This window comes from Vigna unguiculata, chromosome 4, assembly GCF_037176805.1.
Source record: "Vigna unguiculata cultivar grain cowpea cultivar isolate G323 ecotype 2 chromosome 4, ASM3717680v1, whole genome shotgun sequence".
NCBI classification, from domain to species: Eukaryota; Viridiplantae; Streptophyta; class Magnoliopsida; order Fabales; family Fabaceae; genus Vigna; species Vigna unguiculata.
This window is the reverse complement of record NC_140795.1, coordinates 45,869,482-45,882,646: the sequence shown is the minus strand read 5'-3', so window position 1 is coordinate 45,882,646 and position 13,165 is coordinate 45,869,482. Positions and strand designations below refer to the sequence as shown.

The following is a 13,165-nucleotide window of genomic DNA, read 5'->3' as shown; positions in this document are numbered from 1 at the left end:
CTCTCCTGATAAATTATAGCAGCATCTAAGAAAAAGCGTTTCTGTGCATCCAAACACAACAGAAAAGGTCTCTTTTACCAACTAAGAAATCAATAATACACCAGCCAGAAGCCTTTTCCAAACACAAAAAAGCTAAATAAATATTCAAACCAAAGTGCATAAACCCCCATTCCCCACACCTTAAACACCTTCACAAAGCAAACAGCTGCATCATGAGTGAAGCTTCTACGCGCTTTTTTTAGCGACTGAAAATCCTAACAAGAATTGACAATAAACCAACCCTCTGACGCCACAATCTACCACACTCAGCCACTACAAACTGCATGTGGGTCTACACTTTAAATACTTTAACCACACTTAACTCTCACCCCTCTCTTTCTAATTACGTCTTCACCTCACACATTCTCACACATTCTAACATCGCAATCTCCTTCATCCTTATTTCTCTCTGTAGAAAAACAACACCACACCACCAATCTATCAAATATTTCTCTCTTTCTCTTTCGTGCATATTCACAAACACATGGCGCTCACCACCTAGTTCAACCTCAAACCCACCCAAACCCACGTACTCACCGAGAAAAAGCCACGACCCATTTCACCAAACTCAATCTCCTCCAACCCCGTCAAACCAAAATCTGAACTTTCCATGGCCCTCGAAACCTGGCTCATCAAGGTCAAAACGGCGCTGTCGCACAGCCTCACGAAGAAACCGTCGTTTTCCTCGTCGAAGCCAAAGCACGTCGCCGTTTTGTCCTTCGAGATCGCGAACGTGATGTCGAAGCTCCTCCACCTCTGGCAGTCCCTCTCCGACGCCAACGTCGTTCGCCTCCGAAACGACGCCGTCGCGCTCGAAGGCGTGCGCAAGCTTATCTCAAACAACGAGTCTTTTCTTCTGAGCCTCGCCGTGGCCGAGTTCGCCGACTCGCTCAGACTCGTCGCCAACTCGGTCTCCCGACTCAGCAACTACTGTCACGACCCTTCTCTCCGATCCTTCCACCGAATCTTCACCGAGTTCGCCAACTCGGGCCTCGACCCGCGCGCGTGGACCCTCACCACTCCCAAAGACATCGAAGCCAAACACAGAAAACTGCAACATTACGTGACTCTCACGGCAACACTCCACAAAGAAATCGACGCTCTCACGCTCCTCGAAAGCGCGTTTAGAAAAGCGCTTCTCAGCGCTGACAACGCCGCCACCGAACACTCCTCTCACAAAAAACTAAGCGATCTTCAGCAGAAGATTTTCTGGCAGAAGCAAGAGGTGAAGAACTTGAAGGAACGTTCGTTATGGAACAAAAACTTCGACGGGGTTGTTTTGTTGTTAGCAAGGTTCGTTTTCACCGTGTTAGCGCGGATTAAAGTTGTCTTCGGAATCGGCCATAGTAGTAGCGTTCCCTTTTTGTCACGTAGTTTGTCTTCCGTTTATCCCTCCGATCACCAAAACCCTATTTCTTCCTCATGCTCCTTTGTATCTGGGCCGTTGAAAAGCTCAAAACTTGACGACGAAAATGAAAATTTGGGAAATGGGTTTTTCGAGTCTAATTGCAAGGTGTTGAAGTTGAAGGGTGATGGTGAGAGTGATACTTTGGGTGCTTCAGCTTTGGCCTTGCACTATGCAAACTTGGTGATGGTGTTGGAGAAGATGATAAAGTCACCCCAGTTGGTTGGGGTGGATGCTAGAGATGATTTGTATGGGATGTTACCAAGTAGCATAAGGTCATCTTTGAGGGCAAGATTGAGAAGGGTGGGGTTTTCTGCATGTGATGATCACGTGCTCGCCGGAGAATGGAGGGATGCATTGGGGAGGATTCTGGGGTGGCTGGCACCATTGGCACATAACATGATAAAGTGGCACAGTGAAAGAAGCTATGAGCAACAGAACTTGGTTCCAAAAACCAATGTGTTGTTGTTGCAGACTTTGTTCTTTGCAAACAAAGAGAAGACAGAAGCTGCCATCACTGAACTGCTTGTGGGGTTGAACTATGTTTGGAGGTTTGAGAGGGAAATGACAGCTAAGGCATTGTTTGAATGTACCAAATTTAATAATGGCTTCTTAAGCTTGCACAAGCCAAGCTAAGGAGACAAATCAGTTTCTTCTTTCTTCTTTTCTTTTCTTTTCTTTTCTTTCACTCTTTTACTCTTTTACTCTTCCTTTTCATGATCAAGGTTTTAAAAGATTTCTCACAGCATCAAAAGATCATGATGAAACTGTAATTTAAAACCTTGATCATGAACTTTCTCATGAGGGTTCTAATTTTGCCTCTATGAATGGTTGATTTTAGGTAGTTAATTGTGGTAAGTTCAGATCCTTGAGGTTTGGTAATTTGTTTCTAACCCGGGTCTGTATATGTATATAAATGATTTATTAATTTTGAGTGAAATCTCCCAGAAATATGCAAGGCCTTTCATGATTCATATATATATATATATATATATATATACTGTCCATAATCATGTGGAAATATTCCTGTGTATTGTTTTTCTGTCATAATTAATTTTATCATCAACTGCTACTTAGTGGGGTTTAATCAGATTTATTAATGTTGAATTTTGTGGCTGTACCATAGCAACACACTCAGCTCTATGGGGTTCATGTGATGAGTGATAAACAATCTATTTCATTGAACATTAATCAGATTACACTTGAACACTGCACTTTCTTTCTGCATCATGGAAATCAGGAAATCAGGAAGGGGTTTTTTCATACTAGTTATTTCATATTGTGTTATAAATTAATTTTAACTTTGTAAGTAAGTATATTCAATATATTAAATCTTAAATAATTTGAAGCATAGAATTATAATTTAAAGTTTTCACTTCTCTCTTTAAAGTTATATAAGTATAGATTCTTTATAAAGGGGACATTATCTTCTACCTTTAAAATTCTCCACCAGAAAACAAATCAAAATGTTTAATAATTTAATTATTGAAATTTAGTGTGCATAGAGTCATGTAATTAATGATAATCTATTAAGATTAGCCTATAGGTAATTCACTTGTTTAATTTAAAAAAATATGTTGAATAGTTTTACAAGACCAACTAGTTGGGAATGATTAATCTATGTACAACATTTAATATAATTATTATAAAAGTGACAATTTTATGACCTTAAAATTTATAATTGGATGACAATGCAAAAATATAATTCCAATATTAGTCGATTTTATTTAAAAGTTTTGCTTATTTAAAAGGTATGTATTGTTAATCACTATACTTGGTAAGACATTAATCTATTGCAAATATTAATTTCAAAATCACCTAATTTCGGATTTAACCCATTTTTTATATAAATGTTAAATTTAGTAATCTAAATATTAAAGTATTCTCATTTGGTATGGTCTTATGCACAATTCAAAAGCTTCTTCTTTTTTCTTCACTTTTTCAAATTTGAGATCCAAGGACATTGATAATTGAACTTGAAGTTAATTGCCAAAACTTGCAAGAGTCAAATTTTTTTTTCTTTTACAAGAAAGACTCAAATTAGTTAAATTGTTAAATCTAAAATTTGATATATATTACTTTCAAATGTTCTTCTCTTGAGTAATATATAAGGTAGGTTGGAGAAAACTAAACCCAATCTTTTTATTTTGATTGGCAGACCCAAATCTTTTTGTATTTATGATACTGCCTCGTTTTTTCAAACTCTCACTTTTTTGTAATTTTAAAATTAACTAGCAATAATACAAAACATATGTAACTTTCAAATAAATTTAATAATAAGATTGAGTCTAGTTTTCCCATACCTACTTATAACACTCTAGAAGTGGACATTCAGATATCTTATGGGAAATTATGAATATCAGAACATAAATTTATAGGCTAGAATAGAAAGAACTTAAATTTTGCTAAGAACCAAATCAAAGCACTCCATCACTCATAGCAAATTTAGAATATCACAATCAAGCATAAAATTATAGTGTTAATACCTCAAGTAGTATATAAGATAATATTTTTATAATGAATCATTTTGAAATATCATCTACTTTAAAATTTAGAATTTTATAATGGCTTTATTTCATTTAATTATACAAAAACATCTAAAGAGAAGAAAAAAAAAATCCTTTTTTTTTGCCCTCAACTTGTTGGTAACCATTGTTATTTTTTTAGTTTCCTTTGCTGACTTTTCTTCATCTTTTTCTTCCTTTTGTGGTCCAATTAGTTCAAGTTTCCAATAAATGTTAACCCCTTTTCAATATTTATAACTCTTAGACCCTACAAAACATCATTAACCAAACAACTATTTGTATTTGTTTATTGTGAAACTTACCAAGGAAGAGCAAAAAAGATTGAACCCTATCTCTTCTATATCATCATTTCAACTAAATCATGCTCTTTCTCTTTTGAGTAGTTAATCAAAATAAAGAAAGGCACATGACACTATTCAAAGTTTCAATTTTTTTTGGAAGGGCAATTAGGTTTTCTTGAGATCTATGTGAAGAGGTTCTCAAGAAATTTGACCATTGTTGCCTCATATGGTAGTGACAAGTTGATTCAAGTGGGCCAAAACATTATTGGGGCAAATTGTACAATCCAATTTGGAAGGCCCTTTTCATCTCGATTCAATCAACCCTCTACTTGACTATGTTTAACCTAAAAATTCATGTCAACTCACATTTATCAAAAATTAACATTAAATTTTTAATTTCATTAGAATTTAATTAAGCAGTGAGCATTCGTTGTTTGTAGCAGAACCATAGAAGTGACAACCACTGGCACAAAGTGTGGGAAACATGTTTTTTTTTAACAACGAACATGTTTTACTTGGTTTGCATAAGGGTTAATAATATCTTGATATTGTTTTGCATTTATTTGAGGAAAAATAAACAAGATGACAGATCAGATGCACAAATATTTATAACCAGAATAAAGTATGACTTTCTTTAGAAAAAAATGTGTTACAAAAGATAAAAATTATAAAAGATAGGGAAAGAAATTAATACGCAATTAGTATAAAATCTATGTATTAGATAAAACGTGTAATATTAATTTGTTCTGCATTATTATCTTAGTATAGTATTCATTATACTATAAGAGAGACTCTATGTTTAACGTGTTAGATGAATAGAACGGGGTTATGTTATGTTTGTGAATAATGGCTGATATATTTGTTGGTAATTAATCAATAGCTAATGTTTAACAAAAAAAAAAAATAACATTAAGTTAATTTATTCAATTAAGATCTTGATTGCATAATTTTAAATAAATTGTAAAATAGTAACTATCTCAAATAACGGTGTCACCTGATAACAAATATAATTTAAAAAATGGCCACAAATATTTATTGAAAGAAAAAGTTAAAAATCCTTGAAAACAAATATTCTAACTTTCTCACTATTATTAATTAAATATTGATTACATAAATTATTGAGAATGTTTAAATCTTATCAAAGAAAACATCAATAAAACTAATAAAACCGATATAGTTTTTTTTTTTAATCTAGTGATAAACTTTGATTTATGAGGTCAAGGTCGAAATAAACATGAAAAACTTTTGGACAGACATCAATGTAGTAAATAAAATTTATGGGCTTTTCTTCGTGCACCCCCGCCATCTGTTCGCACACTTTCCGGTTCAAACTTTTTAAAATAAACTTTTTAGAATAAATTTTTGAGAACGTTATAAATTTAGAAAAAAAGCTTTCCAAAACAAACTGTTTTTCCTCAACACGTGCTCTCTCTTGTTCTTCTGTCCAGAGTTCCCCATAACTTTTTCTATTACTATGGAGGTGAAGTTAGTAATGATGGGGTGCTGGAAACAAAAGCCACTTTTGGGTCTATTCCTTACAAAATGGATAACAGTTAGATTGATAGCTTGCTTCCCCAAACAAGGCCCACTAGAAAAATTACTATGATCATATGTTTTAATGATTATATTTAAGCATGCCTATGAGATGTCCCATGCAACGTTGGGAACATTTTTGTTATAATAACAGTCAAGTGTCTAACTTACGTTGTTCAATCATTGTAATATGGTCACTTTGTTTAAAAACTAAACCTGTCAAACAACACCCTTAAATATTCTGCCTTTTTTCCTGCCATACGAAACAACTGACTAACATAGGCAAATAGTCCAGCAGAGAGATTTTGACACTCTTTCCCATAATGCATCTCTCTGTTGTATCCACTGTGTACTAGCTTACCTGCATAGTTAAAATGAGAAAACAGGACCCCAAAGGATAATTTCCCATCTCTTTCTAGTTTAAGCAAAAGTTTCATTCTTGTAGGACCACCCCAAAATCCAAAGTTATACTCCTTTCTAACATCTCTTGATAGGAAAGTTGAGATTTACATTCATTTGAACATCCATAAATTTCTGAAAATTTATATCAAAACTGAATTCCCTTTCAAAGGTACACTGCCACATGGATATGCCATCCATTGTACAAAAGTACATTTAAAACTAATTTTTACACTTTCTTCCTCCAAGAAATGCGCACAAAATCATGAGAAAAATACCTCTTGAAGATTGTATGCACCTTAAAAACCAGTGGCATAATGAAGGACTACTCAATAATTAGTTCTTTCCAAGACTGAAACTGCCCTGGGTATGTTTATTAAAAGAAAGCCTAAAGAGTAGTTTCCCAGGCCAAAACCAATCTTACACTAAACCAAACTCTAGTTGCAAACTTTGATGTTACTCTGTTGAGACTTGGCGTTATAAGCTGAAGTTGATAACTAGAGATGTATATTCCTTTCCAAAAATTTTAAACTGCAACATCAGCACTAACCGTAAACGTCAATGAAAATAATGAAACTTCAACTAGAAGAATTACAACTTTCAACAACTCTCCTAATTCGTTCAATAACCAGAGGGGCCTCCTCTAATGTTATGGTAGTAAAACAAATTCGAAACCATCCTGGTTCTATGCAATGGCAGGCTGATCCAGGAGTTATATTGATCTTAGCAATACTTAAAAACTTCTCCCACAACTCAATTTCCCCTTTTTCACTATATGGTCGGATCAATCCACTCATATCAGCCCAACAGAACATACCAGCACTGCTCTTGGCACACTTTATTCCTAGTTTACTTAAACAATCCACAAATACAGCATGCAGTTGTCGTATTCTTGTTCGGTTGATTTCTAAATAGTCCCGAATAAATCTTTTATCTGAAAGCATTGAAGTAACTAACCTCTGGGTCGGAGCAGATATAGTGGAAAATCTGGTCAACTTCTTGGCAGCAGCCAAAACACTTTCGTTGAATGAACATATAACCCCAACTCTAAATCCGGCAAGAGAGAGGTCTTTTGACAGGCCATATACTATGTGAAACCGACTCTTGTCTATATCTGAATCAAGAAGAACTTCAGCTAGACTCACGAACTTCTCACGTCCGTACGTGGAGCCTGCAAATACTTCATCAACAATGATATGAATGTTTTTGTCTTCAGCAAAGTCCAGAAGACTGTATAGCATGTCTTGTGTCAAAATATTGCCAACGGGATTTGAAGGGTTGGAAATTAGAATTCCACGAATTTTGACTCCTCGTTTTCTTGCTTGACTAAATGCTTGATCAAGAGCAGTGATATTTAGATTGAAATTGTCAGTACTGCGACAATGAACAGGTATTAGGTCTACCCCTGGACGCCATCTTACATCCCTGTCAAATCTGCACAGTTCTATTTAAATTTAGCACGATATATTAGTAAGAGCAGTTCAATTCAAGAAAGTGTCAGAAATTACCCTGGATAATATGGTGTAGGGACAAGGAATGCATTCCCGTGGTCTGCCAAACAGAAGGACAATATCTCAATTGCAGGAGTTGCTCCAGCTGTTAGAACCATATTATATGGGTCAAATTTTACTGATTCCCCCATCACCTGATGCATAAAATCTGACAGGGCCTGAAAAATCAAAGCAAAACAAAAGTTTAGTGGATAATCAGAAGAACAGCATGCCCTTCAACGAACCAAATTTGAACATAACAAAGATTATAAGGGAACAGTATCAGTTTATAGACAAGTCCATATCAAATATTGACAAATAACCAACAAAGGACAACATCTTAAGTTTAACCTTTAAAACAACAGATAACTCTAATTAAGACCAAAATACTTGTTTATACAGAACTATAGTAAAGGTAACTAGTTTCAAAAGCATACAATAACGTATCTTAAAAGGAGAATTTTGAAATGTAATGATTCACGTAGAACATTTATCTTATGTATTGTGCGCAATTTGAGTGTTTAGTAACTGCTGGACAGCCATAAGATCTGCTCTACTGCAGTTAGAGGCGTGTACTTATTAAATAGGATGTATGACACATTTTTTATTCATCTTAAATAACTAAAGTTTGTCTGAAGAAGGAGACTCGTTGTTAGATTTTACACCTGTGTTAGTGTTCTGAATTTGTACTACACATTTTGGAACAATTACAGAATTCTACCACCAAAGGGTGTGTTTGGATTGCCATTTGAGGTGCTTCAAGCAGACAATCACACTTTCCCATTAGGTAAAAGTGGGGTTAACACTGGTCTGCCATATTTTAAACGTCCTTTCACGTTGATGGTAACTTTTTCCCAAACATGCACTGAATCTTCCGGTTTGTGTGTTCAAACTTGAGTTTAACGGATTCTAAAAGCACAAGTCCTGCATTTTAAATTATTGAGTAGCAAGAGAAGCTATAACTAATAATACTTAAATCAAAACCTATCAGCTTACAAGCTTGTAACTTAGCTAGCATCAGCTTCAAGCCAGGGCTGTAATGATAATGTTTTTCATTAGAACATTTCCAATCCTCCGTTATGTTAGAAATGCTTTATGATCATTTGCATTCCTTCGCCTAACAAATTAAACTTTTGAAATGATTGGTCATGACAAAACCAATATAAACAAGTGGTCTGGTCTAGGGTTGGATCATTACTGCTCCCGTACTTCTTAAATAAATATTCAAATCGAAATCAAGCATAAATAGGCCCGCATCATTCACTTTCCATGGTAAAAAGCTCTTGGGCAAGGGAGTGTGTTAGAAATGCTATAAAACCCGCCAATATATCAGTACAGTGTCTAACAGTTTTAACTTTTTGAATATTGAGTTCACATGACACTATGCCACCTGTCTTGCTCTCCTACATTCCTACCTTACTGTTAAAATAACAACAAAATGTGAAAACACCAACTTGAACCTTGAAAGGTTTAGGATAAGTCACATTAGTCTTCTACTGCCAATTTACTCCCTAAGTGAAACAAAATTGATAGTCATTTTCACTTTCATCAAGGACACGATAAATTTTCATCTTTTAGACTTTCCAAATCTTCCTACCCCACACGCAAGTCACAACAAATACCAACAAAACTATTAATAACCAACCCCCAAAACCTTAAACGACAACACAGAATGATAATGTACACATGCAACTTCCCCTTGAAAGAAGTGAATTCAAACACTCTACTCCATTCCCCCACTGGCGAGAAATCATTGCATGCTCCAGGACTACCATGTGTCGATGGTCCCAGTCAATCACCACTCGACACATAACCAAGTTTTTCAATTTATAAAAAACAGCTAATAAAATCTGTAACATGTCACATGGAGATTAGCCGGGCCATGGTGATCCGAACCAACGCACAAAAACTAAACAAACAAAAAAAAAAACGGCACTAGTAGCATTACCACTGACACTACGAAGAACAAAAGCTCTTACCATTTTCAATTCCATCACCCCATCAAACGTCTGATACGGCGCAATCCCATTGATACCCAAATCAACACCGCCACCCATCGTGCCCTCCAAGTTCCGCGCCACCCATTCCCCTATCAAATCGAAGCACAGCTACACCCACCTCAACAATTAACAGCAACCACATTAGCAACACACACTATACACAATCAGTTAAAATTAATCAATAACAAGAGTGTAACAACCGTAATGTTTTTCAAATATCAATCAACAAGAGTGTATGAACAGTGCGGTAATGTGTGAGTAACTAACCGTGTTATCCGACAATCCCAACTGAATAATCCCATTGGGATTGTGAAGGACGTGGTAGGGATCTCGCGAAACCCTCTCCAAGCCGACGTAGTAGAGGGAGTGGTCGGGGCGGGAAATCTGCGTGGCGAGCTTGGAGAGGCGGACCCGGGAAATGGAGCCACGTGTGGACAAATTGGAGCGGGAGGAGGTGCGGGGGAGGGTGGGCTCGGAGGAGGGGGAGGGAGGGGAGGAGTTGGAACGGCGTCGTTTGAGGTAGAGCTGGAGGAAGTAGAAGAGGGCGCAGGGGACGAGGGTTCCGAGGAGGAGGCCACCGCGGCCCTGGACGACGCCCTGGAGAGGGACGATGAGTTTCATGCCGGTGGTGGAGAATGAAGGGTTGTGGGCCTGGTGGGGCTGGTGGTTGGGCTTGGTGGGCTTTCGGGCGTGGGTCATTGACCCGGAGAGGGAGTGAGGGAGTGAGGGTGGAGTGTTGAGAGGGGTTTGGTTTGTGTGGTGTGAGGAGAAAGAAAAAGAAAGAACGAAGAGGGAAGAAGCAGAAGGAACAACCAACCACTGTCTCTCTGATTCTCTTCTTTCTTTTGTTTCCTTCTTGCTTTCCCATTTTACCCTTCCGATCCTATTCCTGTTCCTCCTAGTTCTAAACGACACCAGTTCACGATTTTGTTTTATTTTCTGTTTTTTTTTATTATTATTATTATTTTAAGGAGGAGGAAACGAGGATTCACCCCTCAACGGACTACAATCGCCTCTTCATCTTCTTCGGATTTTGTTGTTTTCTTCTGTCATGCTACGTAACTACATATTATATATATTTGTTATTTAAATTAAATAAAAATATTAAAAAGTATACAGTAGATTGGGGGTCTTTTTTAAATGAATAATTATTATCTTTTAGTTAAAGAGTCTTCATATTTATATCAATTATTTAAAATAAAAATAAGTTTTTTTATTGAAAAATTTAATTTAGTATAAACTTGTAATCTAGAAAAGTTTGACCGAATTGGTCCACAGCCTAAAAAACTCGACAACATTAATTTAATTAGATTGATAAATTAAATAGTCAAACATAAATTTTAAAATATTAAATTTTGATTAGACTATACTGTACTTGGATCTGAATCATGCTCATCCTAAAATATAGTGTTTAAACGATCATTTTTAGAAAAAAGAAAAAAATTAGTATTTTGAGTCAATCGAGATATGCGTTGAAGCACCTCGTAAGCTAACTAATTTACCCTAACAATCGCGAAATTATTGAGTACTTCAAAACAATAAAGGATTTTCTGGTGTTTGGAGAATAACTTTTGGATGGTAATTGCTTTTATAAAAAAAAAAGAAGCTAATGTATATTATTTCAATAGAAAAATTAAAAGAATTGAAATTTTACAAATTTATGATATTGATTTTTATTTAAAAATATAAGATTTTAAATTTCTTTACAAAATATGAATTTTGATTTTTTTTTTCTTTTTCTCTTCTTTTAATATTTTTTTAGTTCGATCTTTATTGAAATATCATATCCTCTACTGGTATCACTATGAATCTCTTTCAAGGTAAAAATCCATGATTATTAGTTTTTATTATAATCAAAAAGGGTGTTTTTTTCCATCTAAAGTAATATTATTATCTCTATGCTGACATTAGTTAATTTTTTTATTAATATTAAGAATATCTGTTTACTAATGTTGAATATGATATTTTCTTTTCTTCTAATATTAATTAATATTATTTTTTATCTTTTTATTAACGTCAACTAAAATATAGATTAGAATTATTTAATAAATTTGTAGTAGCATTACCACTGACACTATGAGAATAAATTATATTTTCAGGAATAATTTCATTTCTTAGTTGTTCCTATTATTCCTAGTCTATAAATAGCAAAATTGGATTTTTCCAATGTACAACAGAATTTTTCAATCGGCTCTTGCTCTATAACCGCTCTAACCACCATTTTTTATATTAAACACTTGTCCTCAAAATTATAAATTGTATTAAAATTAAATATAAAAAACATTAAATAAAAATAAAGTATTATATATATATATATATATATATATATATATAATACTTTTATCAATATACGATACAAAATATTGATATCCGCCTAATATTAAATATCCCACATTAATCACCTAAATAATAATTAAATAATTATATTATTTGATTAACATAAGTAATGATAAGTTTATGTGTTAATAAATAATTTAAAGTTTTAAGTATTGATACATGTTATTTTAAATATAAATAAATTGTATCATTGAAAAATATTCAGTTTATTATTTTTTTTACTAAATGGGTTCAATTAAATTTGAAAATTATGCTGATTCTTTTAAAAAAACTATTTAGAAGATCAAGTCGTCATATCATATAATAATTTCAACATAATTCATTTTTTAGTGAAGTTATCGCCCTCTATAACAAAAGTGTAATTTATTTTTGAATTGATGTCGTCAGTCTCTTTTAACGACTTCTAACTTTAATTAAAAATGAACTATGCTAAACTTGTTACGAGATGACGATTTCAATTAAAAACAATTACATCGAAGTTATCATAAGGAATAACGATTTCAATTTCATTCCTATAATGAATTTCATTCCTATGATGATTTCAGTCAAAAATCAATTATATTGAAGTTGTCATAGAGAACGATCACTTTAGTTCAAAATAAAAATGTCATAAAAGATAACATAAAAATTTACAATAAAGTTGTGTTATGTAAAAACGACTTGGCATTGCAATTTTATTTATTTTTTAAGTGAAGCCAGGTACATAATTTTTAAATTTAATTAACTTCATTTAGTAAAAAAAGTTTCTGACTCAACATAAACGAAAGAAAAGGGCAGACATATATAAAAATAATGTTACTCAACAACAAAATAAAATAAAAGATGACAAACACATCTGTACATTGATGAAAAGTCAAGAGCAGTACCAAATAATTACCTCAAAAAGTAAATACAAGAGGTTAGAGAGCTTGATGGGTCACGTTGACCGTGCAATACAGATAACACCGTTTGGCCCAATATGAATTTCGAGTTTCAAAAGCTTTTTCTCATTATTTGCAAAATTGTCTTTAATCAAATGTATTTTTCATAACTTCTTTTCTCATGTTCTATAGACACAACACGATGAATGGAATAAAAACATTCATAAAACTTTCATTTTTTTTTTTTTTATGAAATAGATTGTTATGAATATTTTTTATAATGATTTTTAATTGAA

At 34.0% G+C, this 13,165-nt stretch overlaps 2 protein-coding genes across 2 annotated transcripts; one reads left to right on the top strand and one right to left on the bottom strand.

Moving 5' to 3' along the window:
* Positions 1-70: 70 nt before the first annotated feature.
* LOC114182434 (protein PSK SIMULATOR 1) lies at positions 71-2,395 on the top strand. Its single transcript, XM_028069300.2, has one exon. It carries the CDS (start codon positions 650-652, stop codon positions 2,078-2,080), a length of 1,431 nt encoding a protein of 476 aa, XP_027925101.1. The 5' UTR covers positions 71-649; the 3' UTR covers positions 2,081-2,395.
* A 3,903-nt stretch (positions 2,396-6,298) lies between these two features.
* On the bottom strand, positions 6,299-10,539 carry ACS12 (1-amino-cyclopropane-1-carboxylate synthase 12). Its single transcript, XM_028069668.2, has 4 exons — positions 9,940-10,539; positions 9,652-9,780; positions 7,691-7,851; positions 6,299-7,616 (listed from the first exon to the last, which is right to left on the bottom strand). Exons 1-4 carry the CDS (start codon positions 10,369-10,371, stop codon positions 6,761-6,763), a joined length of 1,578 nt encoding a protein of 525 aa, XP_027925469.1. The 5' UTR covers positions 10,372-10,539; the 3' UTR covers positions 6,299-6,760.
* Between the last annotated feature and the right edge of the window lie 2,626 nt (positions 10,540-13,165).